This window comes from Bicyclus anynana, chromosome 2 (genome assembly GCF_947172395.1).
Source record: "Bicyclus anynana chromosome 2, ilBicAnyn1.1, whole genome shotgun sequence".
Taxonomy (NCBI): Eukaryota; Metazoa; Arthropoda; class Insecta; order Lepidoptera; family Nymphalidae; genus Bicyclus; species Bicyclus anynana.
In genome coordinates, this window is record NC_069084.1 from 1660239 (window position 1) to 1682440 (window position 22202).

A 22202-nucleotide genomic window follows, 5' to 3' on the forward strand; every position below is an offset into this window, starting at 1 on the left:
ATTACTTAAAGTGGTTTCTCATTTTCTTTGTGGCCTTGAATCATGATCTAACAAATATTATTTAACAAATACCGATAAAAGAAGTAAAAATTTAGTTCGATTAGACTTAATTAATCTGCAATTCTTAATACAGTTTGTGGTGCAGAGAACAAACTAAGTTCTATCGTCAAAGACGAAAATCTGACCAATAAAAATGCAATATCTCATCATCAATAAACCTAACTAATAAACACCAATAGCAATAAAGAATATTAAACAAGGAAAACGTAAAATTAAAAATAACTACTTTGCTGGACCAATAAGAAGCGGCCAAATAATTTTAATATTTTTTCGACAAATTCTCAAATTGACAAGTGCGCGGGGTCGGGGTGTTTTCTTTAAAATAGCCTGTTTGTATGGATTATATTTATTTACGTACTAATAATCAGACTTTAATCAGCTAACGCAAAACCTGTTGAAAGTTTTAGCAAAAGACTATTCTATATTATTCGTTTTAAAAGAGTGCGTCATTATTTTAAGTGTCATTTAGAGTACTTTATTTTAAAGTATTATCTAACTACGTACTCATATATAATTGGATGATAAAAATGATAGCAGATAACGTGACATTGGTTGTGAAGGCACCAAATCAGCAGATCGAGGATCAAAACATCGAGTGCCAGACGTCCTGGACAGTGAGGCAATTGAAGGGTCATCTCTCAAATGTTTATCCAAGCAAACCGGTAAAATATTTCAATATACTATTGTTTTGGTCATAATTTGACGTAGGTAATTGAAGAGTTTATTTCTTGTCCTTGTCGTAGCGATAGCTTAAACATTGCATTGCTATCGTGCATATTTAGTGAAGCAAATAAATAGATTAGATAGCTACAATGTTTTGAAGTCCTTCCAGAATATACTTAATTAAATTATATGCATGTTTACATAGATCACGCACAGCAAATTTCATTTGGGACAGCAGTCATTAATTTATTTACAATCGTATTTATTTTATTTAGAAAATCAACATGATACATGTCAATATTTTTGTGCATTTAAAGATACTTATAATTTATGAAAATGAAAATATATTACAGGTTGTTTTGTATAGTAGTTTTTCCACCGAACATTAGACCATGCCTGGAAGAGTATAAGTCAGCGTTTTCAAATAAGAAAAAAACACAAAAAAAATATACAGTTCAATTAAAAAACCTCCTTTTATTGAAGTTGGTTAAAAACCCATTGGAATTCAAGATGATTGTTATATTTCTGCAATACCGAACTCCCATAGCAATATTATTGGTTGATTTCATCATAATATTTCATACCATTCCTAAAATACAATAATTTAAATAAAAAACAATGAAATGTTAGCAGAAATAACTAACCAGATAAAGAAACCTTAAAATATGTAAGCTTGTTATCATAAGTTGTTGTCTATTAATTAAAATAAAAAGATTCCAACATTCATGTTGTGTGTTGCTTGGTAATTTTGTAAAACCAAGCTAAAGGGCAGGGTATGTATGTGCTTATGTTCATACCTTGCCTCATCATTAGCACCCATATCCGGCTCACTGTTGAGCACAAGTCTCCTCTCAGAATGAGAGGGGTAAGGCTAATAGTCCACCATGCAGGCCCAATGCAAATTAGCAAACTTCACACATAAATAAGATTAGAGTATGTATATTGTATATGTGCTTATCTATATATTCATAACTATGTTCCATGTTTATGACTTACCTACTTAGCTTATATGGAAACTTTTCAGATAATGATGGCTATATTGGTTACATTTTATTATCAAAAACTGTTATTTAGTAACTAGTCTCAGGCAAATGATAATTAATGTGATAATATGGTTGCTTATGCTCCTTCAGTTTTTCAGTTTTCAGTCACAATGTGCCTATCCAATGGTTGTCTGTACTACTTGCATCCAACATCAAATTATCTCGCCAAGACTTGAGTGATATATTACTTAGTACTTAGATCTTTGTCTGTTTCATTAACTTAATATACTTGTATGTTTTACATTGTAGTTGTTGTTTAGGTGACAGCTCAACTTTTTACCAATTATCATTATAAACCTTATACCCAACAAGCAATTCCCAATTAAATTTTGCATTATTTATACTTCACACCTGATATCTATGTTGATATGAAATACCCAAGGCCTTTATTTGTTGAAGTTTTAAAATTGAGAACATCTTTTTAACCAATTGTTTCATTACTGATCATTGTTATGACAACAAATTGATTTCTCTTTTAATTCAATGACAAATCAATGCTTGATTGAGAAATTATCTCATCTGAAAAGAAAATAAGAAAATAAAAGAACTGCCCAGCCTAATAAACTCTTTAATAAAAATTTAAACCAAATTTTACATTTCTCAAAATAATTGTCTCTTGTTGCTATCCTATGTGGTAAGGGTTTCAGTTCTAGATTAGGCTATGAAATATTGAACTCTTCTTTCTTCCAAGTAACTCTGTAGCAGGCCAGAGTTGGAAATTTGGTGTTGTTACACACCTTGACAGATGGAGCATATTAAGCTGTTAATCCTAGTCATCATCATAATTTCAGCCAATGGACATCTACTGCAGGACATTGACCTTTTTTAGGGACTTCCAAACATCACATTTGAGCCAATCTCAGCAACTCTCTTGATGTCCTCAGTCCACCTAGTGGAGGGTCAACCAACACTTTTTAGTGCAGGGTTGCCATTCCAGCACCTTGGGATCCCAGTCATGAATTCATAATGGATGCCAATATTAATGTGTAAAATGACATCACCATTAATTTTATTTACCTAATTAAAATGAAAGTTTGAAAAACATTCTAGAAAAATTACATTATTGCTCGCCAGTTTATGAATGCCATGGCAAGTGATGATATTGTTCTACAAACAAAAAATGTGAATTTTAATTACACTATTATGTTCATTTACAATCATGATATAATAACACTTGTATAAATATGTAGGTTATCTATATTATACCATTTGTAATTAAAAATATTAACATTTAGCTTTTACAGAGAGCTATGTTTATGCATATATATGCTATTGCATTTATGTATATGTTTGGTTATTTTATTTTAATCACTAGTTGGCAACTATGCTATCAAATGTGTACAGTCGTAAAATGTTTTATTAAGAAGTAGTAAAAATTAATTAATCTCAGCAAAACCTAGCTAGAAACAGGTAGAATTCTGAAATAACTATTGTTAATAGTATTAAATACAAACCTTGAATCATTTTAGTATACATCTCATCATCATTTTCAGCCATTAGTTGTCCATTGCTGGGCATAGGCCTCTGTGAGGACTTCCAAGCACCATGGTCCAGAACTGCATGCATCCAGCAGGTCCCTTTTACCCAGTTGATGCCATTAGACCACCTTGTGGGATAGGTCATCCAACACTGAGCTTTCTGGTGCTGGACCATTGCTTGTTCCAACTAATTCCAACTGTGTCAATAATTTGGTAATGTTCATTGCAACCTTGATTAAGGCTAATGACACGAACCACTAACATTAGAAATGAATAATAATATATATTTTTTACAAACATTAAACACTTGTTTTTATTGTTTCAGAAAGAAGACGAGCAAAAAATAATATACTCAGGCCAACTATTGGATGACAACGCAATACTCAAGGACATATTGAGAAACTATGAGAGCCAGATAGCCCATACTATGCACCTAGTTTGTGCAAACAAGAAAACAATGGAACAAACACAGGAACTACCCAAGACAGACGGCTTACGTCAAAGAAATGTGACGGAGAGTGTCCAAACAGCCACAGAAACTACAACAAGACCAGAGACAACAGAGAATGACCAAAATCATACAGAGGAAATGCAGAACTATTTAAATTCATACTTGTATTACTATGGCAGAGTGCCCCCATATCCTAACTACACTATGGGGCAACCATATCTACCAGTTCCAAATGACCCAGCCTCTATGGCAAACCATGTGATGATGATGCAACAGGCTTATATACAACAGTACATGCAGCAGTACCACAACATGTGAGTTGAGTTTTGGTTATTTTAATTTTTCGAAGTTTATTGCGTCTTTGATATAAAGTTCACATATTAACAAGATAAGATTACAATAATATTAAATACACACATACATGTAGGTATATATTATGTGCAAGCAATTAAGTTTTCGAATATTTATTTATTATTTTAGATACCAGAAAAAATGTTATTTGAAAAAAAAATATTATGAAACGGAAGTGCTCTAATTTATTTATAATTTTTTTCAAACAATACATTGTTGTATTGTAATAATAATAATTACCTTTCGATTTTGAGTTCGGCGCCTTAACCTTAAAGCTATTGAAAGTGTATATTTTATTAAAATATAATTTCCAACTACCCTCTAATTTCAGGAGGCAAAACATAACGGAGCCTCAACCGACACCACCCCCTGTGGAGACTCCCCCACAGGCTCCAGCACAACAAGCACCTGAGGCGGATCTCGAAGACGGTCAAGCGCGAGACTGGCTTGACCATCTATATGCAGCGTCAAGATTTGGCATACTGCTGTCACTGTTTTGGCTGTATGGTAGCCCGACTAGACTGTTGCTCGTTTTGGTGTTGGCTGCGGCTGGCTATTTGTAAGTATTGATTAATAAGCCCTGGTTAAAATATTTGACTTTCGATCATGAGTTTTTCATAATTTTTTTAAACTGTTTTGTTGATTCATTGTATTTAATCTATCTGTTTTAGGATCATGACGTCATTAATTCGAGTTCTGTGTTAGCAGTGATTTATTTACACGCGTGATTCCCGTTTCCATAGGAATACGGGTATAAAATGGCCTATAGCACTCTGGAATAGTGTAGCCAACAGTAAAATAATTTTTAAAATCGTTCAGTAGTTTGAGAGCTTATTAGCACACAAACAAACATTCAATCAAATATTTCCTCTATAATATTAATATAGTGAGCATATGTGTAAAACTAAAGGAGAGTTAGCAAATCAAAAACATGTTCATAAATTATTGTTATCAGTCTGTGAGAGGTTGTTAAACAATGGTTTTTGGTAAACATGTTTCTATAAGGTTAAATTTGCTCTGAATGTGGGATTTTATTAAATATTGGACTATATTTAAAGGCCTTTAGGTATCATTTTCTTTACCAATAATTCTAAAATTGGCCAGTTTTTAAGTGACATTTTCTATGTGAGCGTCCATTTATAAAATAGGTCAATGAACTCACACCTTTATCTATCCTTGTCATAATTATAAGGATGTGTATAAGGGACTTTAAGATCTATTTACAAAAGAAATATGATTTACTCCGAAAATTTAAATTTTAGAACACATGTCTTTTGAACATTTTTAATTGTAACAGTAAATAATATAACCCCAGAATTATGATAAATACTCCCCAGCACCCTGTATAATAGAAAGTATTGACGTTTTCTGCTTATTCATATTATAAATTAAAAAAATCTTTCCAGACATCAAATCGGTTTCTTCCGCGACTTCCAACTGAACCCAAGGAACAACCAGCGGAACCCGCGGCGCCGCAACCAGCATCCGCACCGCAACCAGCAACCACCCCGCAACCAGCAACCACCGCAGAACAACCAGAACAACCAGAACCAGAACGAGGAACCGACTGCCCGTCCCAATAATGAACCACCGAATAATGATAATGTCAACCAACAGTCATTGCTAGCTGTCACCTGGATGATAGTCACTACATTCTTATCATCATTAATACCTGACACCAACAATTAAATACAATAGTTATTTTTAACCCACAATACAAAAGGGGTGTTGTAATTTTAGAGTCTGTGTCTATTTGTCTGCAGTATTAGCTCCCAGATGGACCGATTTGGATGCGGCTTATTCAATGAAAAGCTGTTCTTTATAGAAAAGGTACATAAGTATGTACCTACAATGAAGCTGCATCTAGAGGAGATAAACAGTTTGTTTCTGATAACTTTTTTTTTAATATGAAATTAACCAATATTCCCCTCGAATTAGTCGGGAAAGATTGTGCTAGGAGTGGGTACCACGGTAAACCAACGGGGCGGGGATCGAACCACCACCCCTCGGTGATGAGTCTGACCGCTCTTACCGTTGAGCTATTGAGGCTCAACATTATGAGTTATGGGAGGAATTTCTGACATCAAACTCCTCATTCTAGTTGGTTTTCTGTTGGTGTTGGGTACATAATGTTGGTTTCTAATGTACTTTCAATATTTACTTTCTTTTGAGTCCCTTAAAATGGGCTATAAAATTATCGAGAACTAGATATAGCCTGGCTATAAAAATGTTTATATTTACCTAAGTTTGGTAGGTACTCTGAAAATAAAAAAATGTAACTTCATATTTTAGAAGTCATACATCAAAATTTTGCTTAAGCAAAAGGCGAATAGTGTTTTTTGCTATTATCTTATTTCGAATACAGTGCACTGTTGGTAAGTACCAGGTTCTATTCCCTCAGTTTAAGAATTTTAAACTCTTTAATTTACTTCTACTTCTCTTAGTTTTTTTTTACTCTGCATAAGCAAGACATGATTGTATATACATTGCATGACATGTAAAAAATAACGATAATATTCAGTGGTTTAATTGTAAAAAATGTTGCCAGTTTAGAAAAACCGGTGTTCATGTCATCCTTGGATATAGCAACACTAGTTATTAAACAATATTTTAAAAATGCAGTTCATTCATTTGAAAACCATAATATTGCTGAGCACTCAAACATGTAATAATATATATTTTTTATTTAATATATTGTTAAAATTGTGTAATCAATTTAATAGTTTCTCGTAGCCTGTGAACGCCCAGCTTAATGTAAAGTATGTTGTAATGTAATATTAGATTTTTCAAGATAATTAAATTTTATTATAGAATTAGATTTGGTAATATTGGTGGAATGTAAAGTATAAATTAGAAAATTTTAATCTATATAAAAATATTTTTAATAGATATAGGATAAACATACACCAGTGTTTCTCAAACAGTTAAAAATACTATAAAAGACGCATATAAAAAATGGACTCTACACATCAACAATAAATTAAATAAATTCAGGTAATCTATTAAAGGTTGAGAAACACTGTCCCTTTTAAAATTATGACGTTAGGTGATTTGTCACTTTGGAATTTTCGTAAAAGTTTATGATAATTAAATCAAGATGAATGTGTATTGTTTTCAAAAATTACGATAATTGTTGTAATTTGATTATTTTTCTTTCTGTAATGTTATTTGATACCTGCCATATGATGCCTATGTCTACTTTTATGAAATGCATATGCTAGTAAAATTACTAAAAAATGCAACCATTTTTTTTCAATGTAGTCTCCACTAGTGACAAAGTAAATGCTAATTTTGAATTAATTACTGATGCTTCACCAAATATTAATTGTAATATATTTATTTATTTAGCATGTAGTGAGTTAGTTCTACGGTTTTATCTTTTAATGATAAGTAGGATGTGTTCCGACTGACGGGTCATATATGTATGAATCCTATTTTTTTAATAGGACTGATAAAATGTTTAAAATTTATAATCTAGATGTTTAATGTGTTTGCACCTTTATCCAAACTTTATGTATCTTTATCTGAACTCCTACGACCTGATTATTAAAAAAAAATACAAGAATAATGATTTAAAGTTTATGAATATGGGGGGGGAGTGGAGACTACACTAGTACATTGTGGGGACTACACTAGTACATTGTGGAGACTACACTAGTACATTATGGACACACTACACTAGTACATTATGGAGACTACGCTAGTACATTGTGGAGACTACACTAGTACATTGTGAAGACTACACCAGTACATTGTGGAGACTACACCAGTACATTGTGGAGACTTTACTTGACATTAAAGTAGCCTGTCAGTCTGAACGCAACCTAATGTGTGTACAGTGATATTTTTTTCCTAGTGTAAATATGTATTTTATTGATGGTTTTCCTCTTGAGGATTTATTTTTATTAGTACTAGAACTTATAATATGTAATAAAGATTGTTTTGGAAATTAGGAGAAATCGCTTTAGCGATAAGACCGCCTTTGCATGCATATTAGTAGAAAAAGCTTCTTTTGTTCTTTTTTTAATTTTTGTAACCGAATCCTCGCCTGCGCGATAGCTTGGACAATGCACATGCTGCATAGTCAATATTATTCCCAATATGTAGGGTAATGTTGCCTAAAACCAAGTAGTAGATACATTTTACAAGGATGCATAAGACGTATGTCATACCCCATCAGTATTTAATTCCTTAGGGGCAAGGGGCAACCCTACTTATTGACAAAATATTTCGCTCCCCTCTACGCAGCCCGCACCCCTGTATCGCGCAGTTGAGGACTCAGTTAACAGTTTGTGATAAAAGACAATTTTTCAGGTATATAAATATTGTTGTTTAACTTCATTTAAGCTGTTTTGACGCTATACAGCATAGCATTTTTTGTACTATTAGGTGTTATTAGACTATAGTTACTGGTTACTAATTCGGTAAATACCTACACATCTTTGAAGGCTTCTGTCCGCCAGCCTGCATTGGAGCACCGTGATGGGACCAAGCTCCAAATGCCATCCCTACTTTAAATGGAAGGGTCATTGTAGGCTGTTCAAATTGGCCGATTTTAAATTCGGCTATATGGCTAATACGCCAATAAGACCTTTACTTCATGTTTGCTGGATATTTGTGTACCTATAACCTAATTAGGAGCAAATTGTATGTGTGCTCGTTCATGGATGTAAATCAAATTCATACTGTGATACGTTACGATTGTGTTTAAATTCGCATGAAATAAATTATTAATATTGATGGCATGTGTTTTGTTTATTAGTGTAACCGACTACCCCTATAATAAGTAACCACTCTTTAAGAGAAAAAAAGAGCGCAATAGTACTGGAAGCTCTACAAGTAAGCAATGGGCGGCCTCATATGTGTCAGTCTGGACCAATACTGGACTAAAGACCAATTGGACTTGAACCGCACTCAAATTTACAAACAAAAATTGTCTGTAGTTTTTTTGAGGGTGACAAGGTAAAGGTAGGTAAATGAGGGCTAAATGTTTGAAAAAGACGTTTTTATGCGTAGGTATTTGAGTAACGTAGGTACTAGTCCTATAAGATCCCCTTCGCACGAGTTTTTTTAACGGACGTTAAAAATGCGTCCTAATACAACGAATGCATTTCCAAGTATATGTTCACGTCAGCGTTTTTAAAACACGACGCTTAAAGCAGTGTTGCAGTTTCAATTTTGGGCGACGGAAATAGACCTTTGTTTTACTTCATACTATAGTTAAACGCTGTGAATGAGGGCTAACGTCAATGTTTAATTTGAAATTCTGCAGGATTGTTAAAGGAGTGATAGGTATTTTAAATGGATTATTTATGGTGCTTATGTATTTTAAGAGTTTCTTGTCACTTAACTTTATAGGTAGAATGAAAAACTGCGAACGAAGATATTTAAGTGATATTATAACATGACTCATGAATTGAAAAAAGAAACAATAATAATAAAAAAACATTTTTATTAAAAATCATCATCAAAGTCAACATCCATTAATTCTTCAACATTGTTTTCTACTACTTTATCTTTTAACACCTTTTCCACTTCATCGTTACGCGTTTCATTTTGATTTTCGTTGGAATTTGTATGACCGCCTATAATTTCTTTACTTGACTTTTCATTAATGGTCACGTCTTCATCATCATTTGCGTTTTTTTCTGCTGTTGTTGTAATAAGTAGAGAGCCATTTTCCCTTACAATAGAAGGATCATTTGAATTATCATCTAGATCTACAATTCCATCAAAATTACTTTTTAGCCCAGTTGTAACATTTTTTACGGTTGCATTTTCACAGTCTTTGCCCTTATTTAATGAAACAGTGCCATCTTCTACATCTAAAATATCATTTTCTTGATTTTCGTCAATTTCTAAAATTACGTCATCATCGTCGTTGTTTTGTGCATAAACTTTCCTAGGAACCTGAGTTTCACCACTTGTATAGTTTTTTTCACCATCGCACTCTTTATGTACATCAGCCCTAATAGATTCATTCATTAAAACGATATCGTCTTCATCAGAACTATCTATGATGTTTGCTCTCACTTTCTTGACTTTACCATTTGTAACTTTGTCACTTTCTTCAATAGTTACCTTTTTAGTATTATCACTATCGATTTCATTGTTATCTATATGTTTTTGAGTCGAAATATTATCACCATTGGATGGTGTTTTCACATTATCATTCTCAGAGTTAACATAATTAATACTGGTATCAATTAATTGTTCGTGAGTATTATCGGCCTTAGATGGAGATTCTGCAATATCATCAAGTCTTTGAGTAGTATTTGAATTAAGTGAAGCATTTTTAAGTCTAGCAAGTCTCCTCTCTTCCGCAAGTTTTCTGCTTTTTATTATTCTCTCACGTTGCTCATTGCTTATGGATGGGGAGGACATTGCTTTGGGCGTCATCAATGATCTGGAAAATTAATATAACCAGATATTATGCGTAAGTAATGTGAATACTTTTGAATGTTTAAAAGTTCAAGGATAAGGAAATAAAAAAAAAATTATAGCAAGCAGTTAAGAGTTACTTATTTATTATCTTACTAGCGAACGCCCGCGACTTCGCCCAGCATGAAAAGCATGTGTTAATGCAGAGTAAAACTTATTTCTATAATAAATTACAGACAAATCACTTCAGTAGCCGCAGCGCAATGGAGGAACAAACACCTACATACACACCAACTTTCGCCTTAATAATATTAGTGTTATAATAATATAATAGAAAGCACATATGACCAATAAGTAAGAGTAAGATTTTCATATTATCTCACCTGTTTTCTTTAACTGCTGTACCCATTCCCTTTTTAACAGAATCTGGTGCTGGAGTTGACCGTGCTAACTCTATTTGCTGTTGCAAGAGTTTATCGAACTCATCCTCAGGCGGGACTTCCTTGGTGGCTGCATTATCTTCATCATCACTGGAGTCTCTTTGAACCACTGTCTCTTCAGACATGAACTGATCTGTTCTTATTTTGTGTAGGTTTACCTGGTATTACAATTTATTGTCATATTATAAGAGATTTCTCAAGATATAAAATGTATGAAAAACAAAGGAATGTGAAAATGTAGGTAAATATAGACCAAGTTCAATAAAAAGTATTACACACAAATGTTAAGGTGTTGTGATATAAGATTATGAGCTTTATATTCAGATGTCAGACTGCGGCGGGAAGCAGCACAAGCTGTATTTATAAAGTTTACGAAATCATAGCTTCCCTATGTTAAATCAATATCTCATTATCATCTTTAAATGTTAGGAAATCACTCTTGGTCTCAAAATCAAAAATCAAAATTCATTTATTTCAAGTAGGCTCAGTCACTTTTGATACGTCAGTTGACTATTTGTAAAGATTCTACCATCTCTCTTCATCAGAATCCATGTAGCTAATAAAATACCTGAATTACCTGCCTGTATTAATACTGTTATACTGTAAAATAAAAATCAAAGTGCATTACAACTGCACTGCAGCAGTCCAGGACAACAGTTTTATATTTGTGCATTGCACCTTTGCCATTCCTAGTTTAAGTATACTAACCATAACTGGTCTTTTCTTGCCCAATGTCTCAATTTTCTTCAGACAATCTTCAAACTTAAACTTTGGATACAGTCTGTAGGCCCAATGCTCTAACTTCTTTAAAACCAAGTCCAAGTCCTCCTTTTCATGGCCTTTGCCTGTAATAAGTAGTTGGTAATACAATGGTTAGATACTAAAACTAACCAAAAATCAAATATTAATCTTCTTAGATTTATATAAAATGTAAATATTTTATTTCTTTTTTACTCTTTAAAATTTAACCCTTGACTACAATCTCATCTAATGCTAAATGATGTTGCCATCTAAGATGGAAGCAGGCTAATCTGTTATGAGTAGGATGAAAATCCATACCCTTTTCAGTTACTACACAACATTGTACTGAAACACGAAATCTTTAATAAAAAATTACTTTACAGTAGCAAATACTTTGCAAAGATCAGGTTACCTTTAAATTTGAAATCTTTGAAATGTTCTGGTATTACATGAATACCTCTGGGGCCGGTCAGTCGAGCAGGGTTTAAAATGAACCTTGGGTTTTTGATAACCCGTCTTGTTTTGGTTGATGTAGGATCAACTCGTTTCTTTTCTTCCTCTGAAAAAATTTAAAGAATGTGATAATAAAGTCATACTTGTTTTAATTTAAATCTATACTAATGTTATAAAGCTGAAGAGTTTGTTTGTTTGTTTGATTGAACGTGCTAATCTCAGGAACTGGTCTGATTTGAAAAAATCTTTGAAAAAAAGTGTTAGATAGCCCATTTATCGAGGAAGGCTAATTAGGCTATATATTATCCCCATATTCCTACGGGAACGGGAACCACGCGGGTGAAACCGTGCGGCGTCAGCTAGTCAGTATATATAAATAATCAAAACCCTGAGTTTCTGGGAAACTGTCCAGAGAAATTAAGAGGATGAAGCAGCATTGTTGGTTTAAGCTCAATGATGTTAGAAGAAAAAAGTAGATAGGGTATATAAACACATTGGATGTTTACAACTGGCACACAAAATTATTTCAGCGGCGTTGACCATAACGGCGCGATGACATTGCGGCGATTAAAAAAAGTACTCTGTGGCGGCGATTGAGCTCAGGTTTGCTAATTAGATTTAACGTGCCACTTGCGGTCCGCGTATAACCTGTTCTTTCTTCTAACATCATTGCTTAAGCTCCATATCCCCTTTCGTTTAAGGAGGAAGGCCTGGCCCTAATGTGAGCCGATAGATCGTTACTAAAAATGCTAGCGACAGAATACATACTTCAAGAAATATAGAATACCTGCTTCATCTTCCCGTTCACTATTATTGTCACTGTCGGAACGTGATCGAGGCCTTTCGTCGAATTCGTCGCCTTCGATGACTCTTTCTAACTCTTGGGCCTCGTTTGCCTCGTCTTGTAAAAACACATCTTCGAGCAGCGACATAGTGATTAACGACACGAGGGGAAATTACAGGCTCCCAAATTTACAATTTAAATAAGTACAGCAAGATAAAGGAAATGTCTAGTTTTAGCTAGCATCGTAGTTTACACGGAAAATTTACTTTTATCTTTTAATTTTTAATTATTTTATTGTATCGTTTCACATTTTCTAAAAATTGTTTTGTTTGTAAATGTCAAACAAAATAGTAATATAAACGTCAAATGAAGACTTCGTAGGTTTGGGCAAAAAAATCGACAAAATATCGATATTTTTTCTGAAAATAATTGATATATATCAGCGATATTATTCTTTTCGATATATAGATTTTCGATGCTTATTTTCGAGTATCAATAAAGAACAAATTAATAAAAATTATCATGGAACTATTAAGTACTAATGAAAATTGTCTATAGTCTATGCCCCGTTTGTGATCTCTGCAGTGAAGACTGAAGGTCTTAGAACCAGTGCTTAATAAATAGGTAGTACTTACTACGTACGAGGGTGGGGTGAAAAGTTCTCGGTCTGACAATATAAGACTGTGATTTTTAGTTTAAAAATGATTTTATTGGAGTTTACTCCTTAAGAATCGATTTTTATATATAAGGCGCCCGGTATGAGAAAAATCCGAGGGGTAAAACCAACTGAACTAACGAAAAAGTGTCACGTTTTTGGTGCGCACCTTTAGTGCGCAACTTTCTAATTTATTTTAATGATTATATCATTGTAAGAGTAAAATATATAATGTGAAGTATATTATAAAGTCTATTAGTTATTTTACAATTCTATAAATTTAGTCTTCTTTAACATAAGCTTTACTAAAGCCCTACTCGATGTGCACTGTTTACCAACAAAAAAAAGTGTGCATGTTAAAAAGAAACAAAAAGTTACCCCGAAGCACGTCTCAATACTCATACTCATACGTACTACTACTCAATACTCATACGTAACGCATGTCATTTCATAACTTATTGGAGTTCACTCCTTAAGAATAGATTTTTCATATATAGCCTCCGTTATGAAAAAAATATGGGCAGTAAAATTCGATGAACGCATAGCGTTACCTTTTTTGTGCGCAACCTATTCTGCGCACCTTTCACAGTGCGCTGCCGCCAACAGCGTTCACATGCCTAGCGCGTCCGCACGCACGTGCACGCTGTTGGTGGGCGCGCACGCAGCCCTGCACCTCGCTTGCGCACCTTTCACTTTTCAGGCGTTGCTATTGAAAAGAGTAAACTCCATCCGTGCGTCGGAGCTGACACACACTTTTTTTTTCTACGTAGTCCCCCTTGACTTCAATACACTTGGTCCAGCGTTTCTTCAACAGGAGTATTCCTTCCTGGAAGTGAGATTCTGGAAGGCTGTGAAAATATGCATTTTCAGCTTCCGTAACTTCTTCATCGGCCGTGAAGAGCTTTCCAGAAACAAATTTCTTCAAGTTTGGGAAGAGGTGATAGTCAGATGGCGGCAAATCTTCGGAATAGGGCGGATGACTGAGCAAATTATACTTTAACTCCCGCAGTTTCTTTTCTCGCAAATTTTGGCATCCAGTTGGTCTAGAAGGTTGGAGTAATATTCACATGTAATTGTTTTGCCTTTTTCAAGATAATCAATTTACAGGATCCCTTTGCACTCCAAAAAACGTTGGCTATGACTGGCAGATGCGATTGACGTCGTTTTCTTTAACGCTGAGCCACCGGCTTCCACCCACTGCTTCGACTGCTGTTTCGTTTCGGTGGACCTTAGTCTCATCCATAGTTACAAATCGTCAGACAAAATGGGTCAGATACCTCTTGAATCTGTCCAAATGTCCTTACGACTTGTTTTTGATCCACAGTCAACAAATGTGGCACCCATCTTGCTTAAAGCTTTCGCATCCCTAATTCTTCGTGCAAGATGTTTCGCACCCTTTTTTCCGAGTTCCCCCACTTCCTGAGCTATCTCTTTCACATTCACTCGCCTATCGTATAAAACGATTTTTTGCACTTTTTTGATGATTTCTGGTCTGGTTGCTGTTTTTGACCTTCCTCCACGTTGATCACCTTTAAGGGACGTGCGACTACGTTTAAATTTTGCTGTCCACTTTTTAACGGTTTACATAGAAGAAAAAGAGTCCCCGGGATATTGTAGAAAATTTTGACTTACTTCTAAAAGGGTTTTCCCTAATGGAATACAAGCAGCTAAGGAAGTCAGTAAAAATAGCAGTTTGTTTTATGTTATGGGATCGGACAAACAGGATTGCCTCTAACAGGGCAACAGCCTCTCCTGTGAACACCGAGGTTTCTGGAGGACATTTAAATTGCAAAACTATTTTATATTTGGGAACCCACCAGGCTGCACCAACACAACTTTCAGGGGAGAGTTTTGAAGCATAAATATTTCGATATATTTAACTACTTGCCCATCACTAAAACTTTTTTTTTCTTTTCTTCAGTTGATGAGTTCAACCCTCAAGTCAAGATTGACAGTTGACGTTGACACATCACACATTTATTCTATTTGCCATTTCGATAAGATTTCGCGGTATTTTTTTTCCCACAGAGACCATAGACAAGACATAGACCAATATAATAGTTTTTTTAATTAAAAAATGTCTGTACAGATCTGAGTTCTAACATTTTATTATACTTTTTAGGGTTCCGTAGGCACCTAATATTTTCATCACCTACATGATTATTTTGTACTCGTTTATCTCATAGCGTAGGTATCGTTAGATTGGTCACTAAAAATTTTGTTTCAGCTATCCGTTTGTACAATATGCAGGTTTTAAGTGCTGATTTTTGTTTAAAGTGTTTTCAGATAGCATGGGTACGATGACAGTCGTCTGTTTGACGTTCATTGCAATAAACTATTATCATGAATCGCGGAAAATTTTCAAGAGTGAAACGAACTTTTACCTGCACCATCCTACATGAAACGAACTGTAGAGTCAAATGTTTGACCTCTCTCTCCTCCAGTCCCAACAGCTATACGGCTTTTTAGGGATACGTGAAAAAATCGAAAAAGTAGGATTTATATTCTGTTAAACTACTAAAATGAAAATTAGCATGGGTAAATATATTAACTAAGTACGTCTAAAAGAAATCTCAAAAAAAATTTAGGTTTCTCTACCTACATGTAAAGTTAAAATGATATTCGTCATTCGATCGTTTATTCCATAGTGTGGGGTAAAGCTATCAGTATTTTTTGCACTAAAAGGGTTTAAAGTTTTAATTTAATCTACGGAATTCTCTTGGCCGGATTTTACTTTAATAAACTGGCTCATTTGACAATTTAAGGCTCTGAGTTCCAGGCTTTTTGAACCTTACCTTACCTTATTACTTTCATATTTTTAAATACGAATTTAAAAATATGAAAGTAATATCGAAAATGTAATAAAGTTTTTTCAACGTTTAAACGGTAAAACCACAATATTTGAATCGTAACTTTTAAGACATTACGGTATAAATCGGTACGGCTTTCGTTTATCTTATCGGTGCTAGTCCAAATTTACAGCACTAGCAAGTCACGTGACCAGCTTGCGTTTTGAGAGCGCATTCACAGGTATGGAAATTCGTAATTTTTATTAGAAAATCGTGATAAATTACGGATAAATCCATAGCTTTAAGGTAAATTCTTATTCTCGGGATGGAAAACGTGTTGTTGAGTGCACAAATAAGGTGTATACTGGTGTGGTGGATGGTTTTTTCGTCAACAAAGACTGTCATTTTGATACCAAGAAAGGTGCTTCAAGAATGGCGTCCCCCACATGTGCCGCCTATTGAATTTCGTCGTCGTTGGGAATTTTAGAAATTGATGACGTGAGCTCTCTCGTTACGAGCGAAGGTGAAGACGGTCGGATCTCCACGGTTCGTTGTGGGAAGACGTCGCTGTCGCCTCGGTGGCGCTGCAAATTTTCAAATTGGTATCGCCCTTGCAGTTCAGTGATTCATTGTTCTTATTTCTGCGAAAAGTAATGCAAATTCTCATGTTTTTCTCAACGTAACTTGTTTTACGTGCTTATATTCCATATCTGATTGATTTTTCTAAGTATAAATCGGGTCGATCATTTATGTATCCACCCAAGTGTTTGTTTACGTATTTTCCGTTTGAAGATAATATTGCTGATTGGCAGTTCCTTCCGTATCATGTTATAATAGATAATACGCATAACAACGATTAAGTACATTTAGGTCTAACCTATTTGTTACAACCACTAATAATATCAACAAAGTTGTTCACCTTCTGTTAATTTGTAAACACAATCTTCCAATCTGTGTTGTGATCAGATATTTATTGAACAACACTATACATTGCAAAAATCGATATTATTTCTGGTAATAAGCTTATAAGAATTCCATACTTAAAACTTGTTTAAAAAATTAATTCTAATTGGATATTTGTGATCATATTAACATGGTTATTAAATAACAATACAAATTCTCTTTAAAGGGTCTTGAAGAGAGAGAACCCCTGAGATATTAGAAAGATCTAAATAAAACAAGTACCTTCAAAAGTAGGTGAATTGTAAGTTTTCACTGATGATTAGTTTGGTTAACAAGTTAGACACATAATATAACTAGTCAATAGTTGTGTCTATAGTCATTTTTAGTTGTGTCTATAGAATTAATAATCATACTATAAACAATGTTTGGAGAAGCCCAATATTATTAAATAGTGAAAATAACCAGTTTACACTTACTGAATGTAATTGGTCTATATATTGCTCTAGAATCTAGATTAACACAAATGAAAGGATTGCATTGTAATCTCTGCATCCAAAATGTATTTTTATTGAATAGTGAAGTTACATTTAAATTTCAAGAGTTACACACATTTGTTAATTATTATTATTTGTACATTTAGCCTGGGTCAATGTGAATACTTTTCTCCCTTATCTCTTATGTTTGCTTACAAAGAACTTAAGAGTATACATAAACTTGAGTCCTGCCATATCTTTGATGACTCACTTTTTGTTATGTCAACTTCATTTCATACTAATGCTGATGCAAGGTTAGAAAAATATAATAAACAGTATCAAATGCAAAACAAGTATAGAGCACTGTTGGGTTCTGTCAGTAATCTATCAGACTTATTTAAGAGTGTGTTCAGGAATCATTTGTTTTGTTTTCTTTTAACTAAAAACTGTCTCTCAGTTTTACAATACATCTCTGGTTTATCTGCAAGTTCTATAGTTGTGAATTCTTGGGCATGCATATAGCAGTATAGCTTTTCTGTGGTTCACAATGTTTAGACCTCAAATGTCTTTCTAGCGTCCTATTCTTCATCATCTAAGAGTGATTGACCTTCAAGTCAAGACCATAAGGCCATCATCTGTCTATTATTTAAACTTAGAAACCTTTAGAAATATAATTATCTTCTTGTGATTTGTGAAAGCAGCAGATTGCTAGTATAGATTTTTTTGTATTTAATAATTGGATTTGAAACCTTTCACTAGTTTTCACTAGAATATGACAGTTTAGTATTTTAGTTTTTGCTTCACTTCAAAACTGAACCTCATGGTCCTGTTCTGTACATGTTAGAGTAGACTACCAAAATGTTTTCCATTTGGTGATTAGTTGGGCATCTGTTTATTAACTAGGTCAAATTAGCTTTTTGTAACCTGAGTCTTTTACTGCACTTCGTCCATTAATGCTGGTCCTCGTTGGAGACCACCAATGACATTGAATGCATCATGGAGTGTTGTCAGGGAGTCAATCTAGTATGTGTTGTTTGGATACTCTGGTGCATGGAAATTGTGTTTGTTTAATGGGCATCATCAGGTCATTAGTCCTGTGATTGTTTTAATATAAAGTGAAGCCTTCCCTTGAAATATTAATCCTCAAGTGAATGTCTGCTGCACAATCACTTCTGCCACCAGAGCTGAGCAGGTCATCCAGGTCATTGATCACCTCATGTTGTGTTGCTTTGGTAGTCAAAACTGACTGCATTGGTCTGATATTCAGTGGCATCTTTTTTTTTGTTTTGTTTTTTGATCTTGTGTGATCAGTCGATAGACTATGAGCAGAGGAGTTGTAGGGAGATTGGGCAATTAGAAACAGCTTTGCCCATTCAGTGGCATCTAAACAAAATACCTATTCCTCTTCCATGAATGTTCTGCTCAGAAGAGTATGTATGAGTATTGAAAGGTGCTTGTACACTCAACAGATTTGTGTACATTTTAGCTGAATCTCAATACCACTCACATACAACAAATCATCAGGAAACTAATTGGCTTCCAATTACTGACAAATAGTTGGCAACAATTCTTGTCTCAGAATTTTCTTAACACTTCCAATAATGACATTATATAAGCACTTTTATACTGAGGAAGTTACAAGTATGTATTGATTTCCTGCGTTGATAGGTGGAAAATTGTTTTCTGTGGCGATTTAGAACGAATTTTTAGACAATAAGGATAAACAATAAAAACTATGGTTTATCCTTATTGTATCTCTATCTTGCTGACTTTTCATCTAAGTAGTTCCTTTTTAAAACTTTTCTCAAGAAGAGGTAAATAAAACCAATGGTTAAATTATTCTTTTTTTAGAGAATAAGCTTCAGTTGCATGTGGTCCGTAAATGGTAAAAGTTACGCAAAAGTCATGTAAGACAAGAAACATGTTGAAAAAAATATAGATGCTAAAAGGGTTGACTTTTATCAAGGGTTTCCATGCAGTCACGTTCAGTATCAGTTATTTCCTAGGCACCTTGCCTATCAATCCATATCCATTCTATAGTTAAGGTAAACTTCTGCAACTTTGTTATTTTGTTTTAATGATTGGTTGTTTGTTGCAGCTGCTTGTAAATAGAGGCTGTAAATATTTAGGCAGTTAAAGATGAGTTTGGGTGCGCGCGCCACCAAGGGTGGTGCAAAGAAGGAGAGCAAGACGGACAAGGGGAAGCCCACAGACAAGCCCCAGCCCAAGGAAAAGACAAAACCACAGGTACTATGTTGTCCTATGTAGATACATACTATCATCATCGTCATCATATCAGCCGATGGACGTCCACTGCTGGACATGGACTTTTGTAGGGACTTCCAAACATCACGATCCTGAGCCGGACTGCATCTAGCGAATCCCTGCGACTTGCTTGATGTCATCAGTTCATCTGGTGGGGGGTCAACAGACTATTATATAGTCTGATTCAAACATTATGAATTCTCGGAAGTTAGCTGCAGGTGTCAGCGCAGGTAGATATAAATAGGGATGATGACAGTTTTTTAAATTGTATATAAATTAAGAGTATGCCAATAGTAAAGCAATTTTGTAACAGTAACAGGGTATCTACGATCATTACTTTCAGAGCTACAGGGATTTAAAGGATCCCTGAAAAACGCCCCATACAAAATGTCATTAATTCGTAAGATCGTTAGATTTAATTCGTAAGATCGTTAGATTTGTATGAGCGTTCAAACAAAATTACTAATATCTTTGGTATAGTTCATTTATTAAAAAAAATCACATTTAATGTAAGGAAGCTAAAACTGTATGAATTTTCATCTAATAGATTTTTAATAGATGTTGAAATTTTATAATCTTATTTATTTTGCAAATATCCAGACAATCTTCGCTTTTTATGTATAAAATAGGTAACATTGACTTTATTTACCCGTATGTATCATAAAAATCAATATATTCAAACCTAGTCATCATCCCCATCAAACCTAAAATCAAGACGTGGGAGGCGACGGTTAGTGAGATGGCGTTGCCCGATGTTCCGAAACATCATGAAGTTTGAAGCCGATTGATTGTACATTATTTTGATATCTAGGTATCCGTGTCTTCAATCTTTACATAGTATAGTCCTCTTCATGAAAGAAGTCCCCCAGACGCGGCGCTCATTTGGTAAAGGCGGTCTTATTGTCATTTGTGTAAGGTGCTGTAAATTTTTTGCTCAGGTTTTAGCCGCGGGACTACTTGCATGAAAAGGACTCTACGAAACACTGCTGCTGCTTTTTTTCAATAATAAATAGTATTTCAAGCTAAGTTCAAACGTGCAGTCAGGTTAAACATAAATTTAATCATGATTTGGATTCTTTAAGTTGATCACACTATCACACTAATATTTTGAAGGCGAAAGTTTGTTTGTATGTTTGTACCTCCTTTGCGCTATAGCTACTAAAGCGATTTGGCTGAAATTTGGAATGGAAATAAATTTTACTTTAGATTAACACATAGGCTACTTTTCATCCCGGAAAAATCCATAGTTCTCGCTGAATTTGTGAAAAACTGAATACTACGCGAACGAAGTCGCGTCCGCTAGTTATACATATTTTAATCTATGCCTATGCCTATGTTAACTGCATTCTGAATTACAATATAATCTGCTAAGCTATAATAAAATAAGATTTAAAGGTAATTTGCCTATTTAAAAAATATTTAGACCGTAAAAGACGCCTCTTAAAACTCAATTACTTAGCTTGTATAAAGGTAATGTACTGAGGGACTAATAAGAATATTAAGACCAGACATTAATGTTAATATTAACAACATTGATGTCTGATCACGAAATTATAATTAAATCATAAAATCAATAAATAATACTCGTCATAACGTTCCTGAATAGGAAAACGACAAGGAATAAATACGTTTCGGAGTATAATATTCGTTAATTTTCGTTCGGTTCAGGGGCACGTGTTTCTGAAACGTGTTTCTCTACTTAATAAAAGTAAAATCTTCGTATATTTTATTAAAAAGAAGCTTATTGTTGCCAAAATAACTTCACGAGGCTGGTTTCACGCCGAGAGTTCTTAGGTTCATTTTGTTCTTGGTGTTTCTTCTCTTTTGTTTGTTAATTATTTATGTTCTTAAATTTTGTATTATGTAATAATAACGAGTGCACAGTAAAACCAACTGTGGTTTGTGTTGGACTATGGTTAGGCTTAATTTAAATGTGTTTTTTTGTAGAATAATAAATAAATAAAAAAATATATCCCTACCCACTGGATTAATGATGTACCCACTCCTAACACGATCTTTCTAATTTTTGAGGAACATTTTATTTTTGCTAAGTTGGGTATAGTGACCATAGTAAGCTCGATATGAACAGTCCCTTCAAGCCATAAATGTCAACAGAAATAATGATGTGCACTGGTTGTAGCGTAATCGAGAAAAATACCAAAAACATTTGCTTGATTTTAAATGCTTTAATGAGAACACTCATGAAGGAAATTGGGTTCAAGTAGGTATAATAACAATGCCGATGAACGTAAACATTTAATGGAAAGAACAG

The 22202-nt window shown here is 34.1% G+C and overlaps 3 protein-coding genes across 8 annotated transcripts in view; 2 read left to right on the forward strand and 1 right to left on the reverse strand.

The window, feature by feature from the left end:
* The first annotated feature begins 237 nt into the window (after window positions 1-237).
* On the forward strand, window positions 238-8786 carry LOC112053595 (homocysteine-responsive endoplasmic reticulum-resident ubiquitin-like domain member 2 protein). Its single transcript, XM_024093057.2, has 4 exons — window positions 238-722; window positions 3570-4009; window positions 4378-4605; window positions 5453-8786. The coding sequence occupies exons 1-4, from the start codon at window positions 579-581 to the stop codon at window positions 5733-5735; spliced, it is 1095 nt and encodes a 364-aa protein (XP_023948825.2). The 5' UTR covers window positions 238-578; the 3' UTR covers window positions 5736-8786.
* Window positions 8787-9478: 692 nt separating this feature from the next.
* Window positions 9479-13192, reverse strand: LOC112053594 (myb-like protein X). Its single transcript, XM_024093056.2, has 5 exons — window positions 12849-13192; window positions 12021-12167; window positions 11576-11712; window positions 10811-11025; window positions 9479-10452 (listed from the first exon to the last, which is right to left on the reverse strand). The coding sequence occupies exons 1-5, from the start codon at window positions 12991-12993 to the stop codon at window positions 9501-9503; spliced, it is 1596 nt and encodes a 531-aa protein (XP_023948824.2). The 5' UTR covers window positions 12994-13192; the 3' UTR covers window positions 9479-9500.
* A 3237-nt stretch (window positions 13193-16429) lies between these two features.
* The window catches only part of LOC112053596 (protein lingerer), a 37250-nt gene continuing 31477 nt past the window's right edge, over window positions 16430-22202 (forward strand). For 4 of the 6 annotated variants that reach the window (XM_052885428.1, XM_052885422.1, XM_052885425.1 and 1 more), the window contains exon 1: window positions 19764-19912. In XM_052885428.1, coding sequence (XP_052741388.1) covers window positions 19805-19912 — 108 coding nt within the window. In that variant the 5' untranslated portion in view covers window positions 19764-19804. Of the gene's footprint in view, window positions 16596-19763; window positions 19913-22202 lie in introns of those variants that run through there. The other 2 variants (XM_052885412.1, XM_052885417.1) reach the window with 2 other exon arrangements.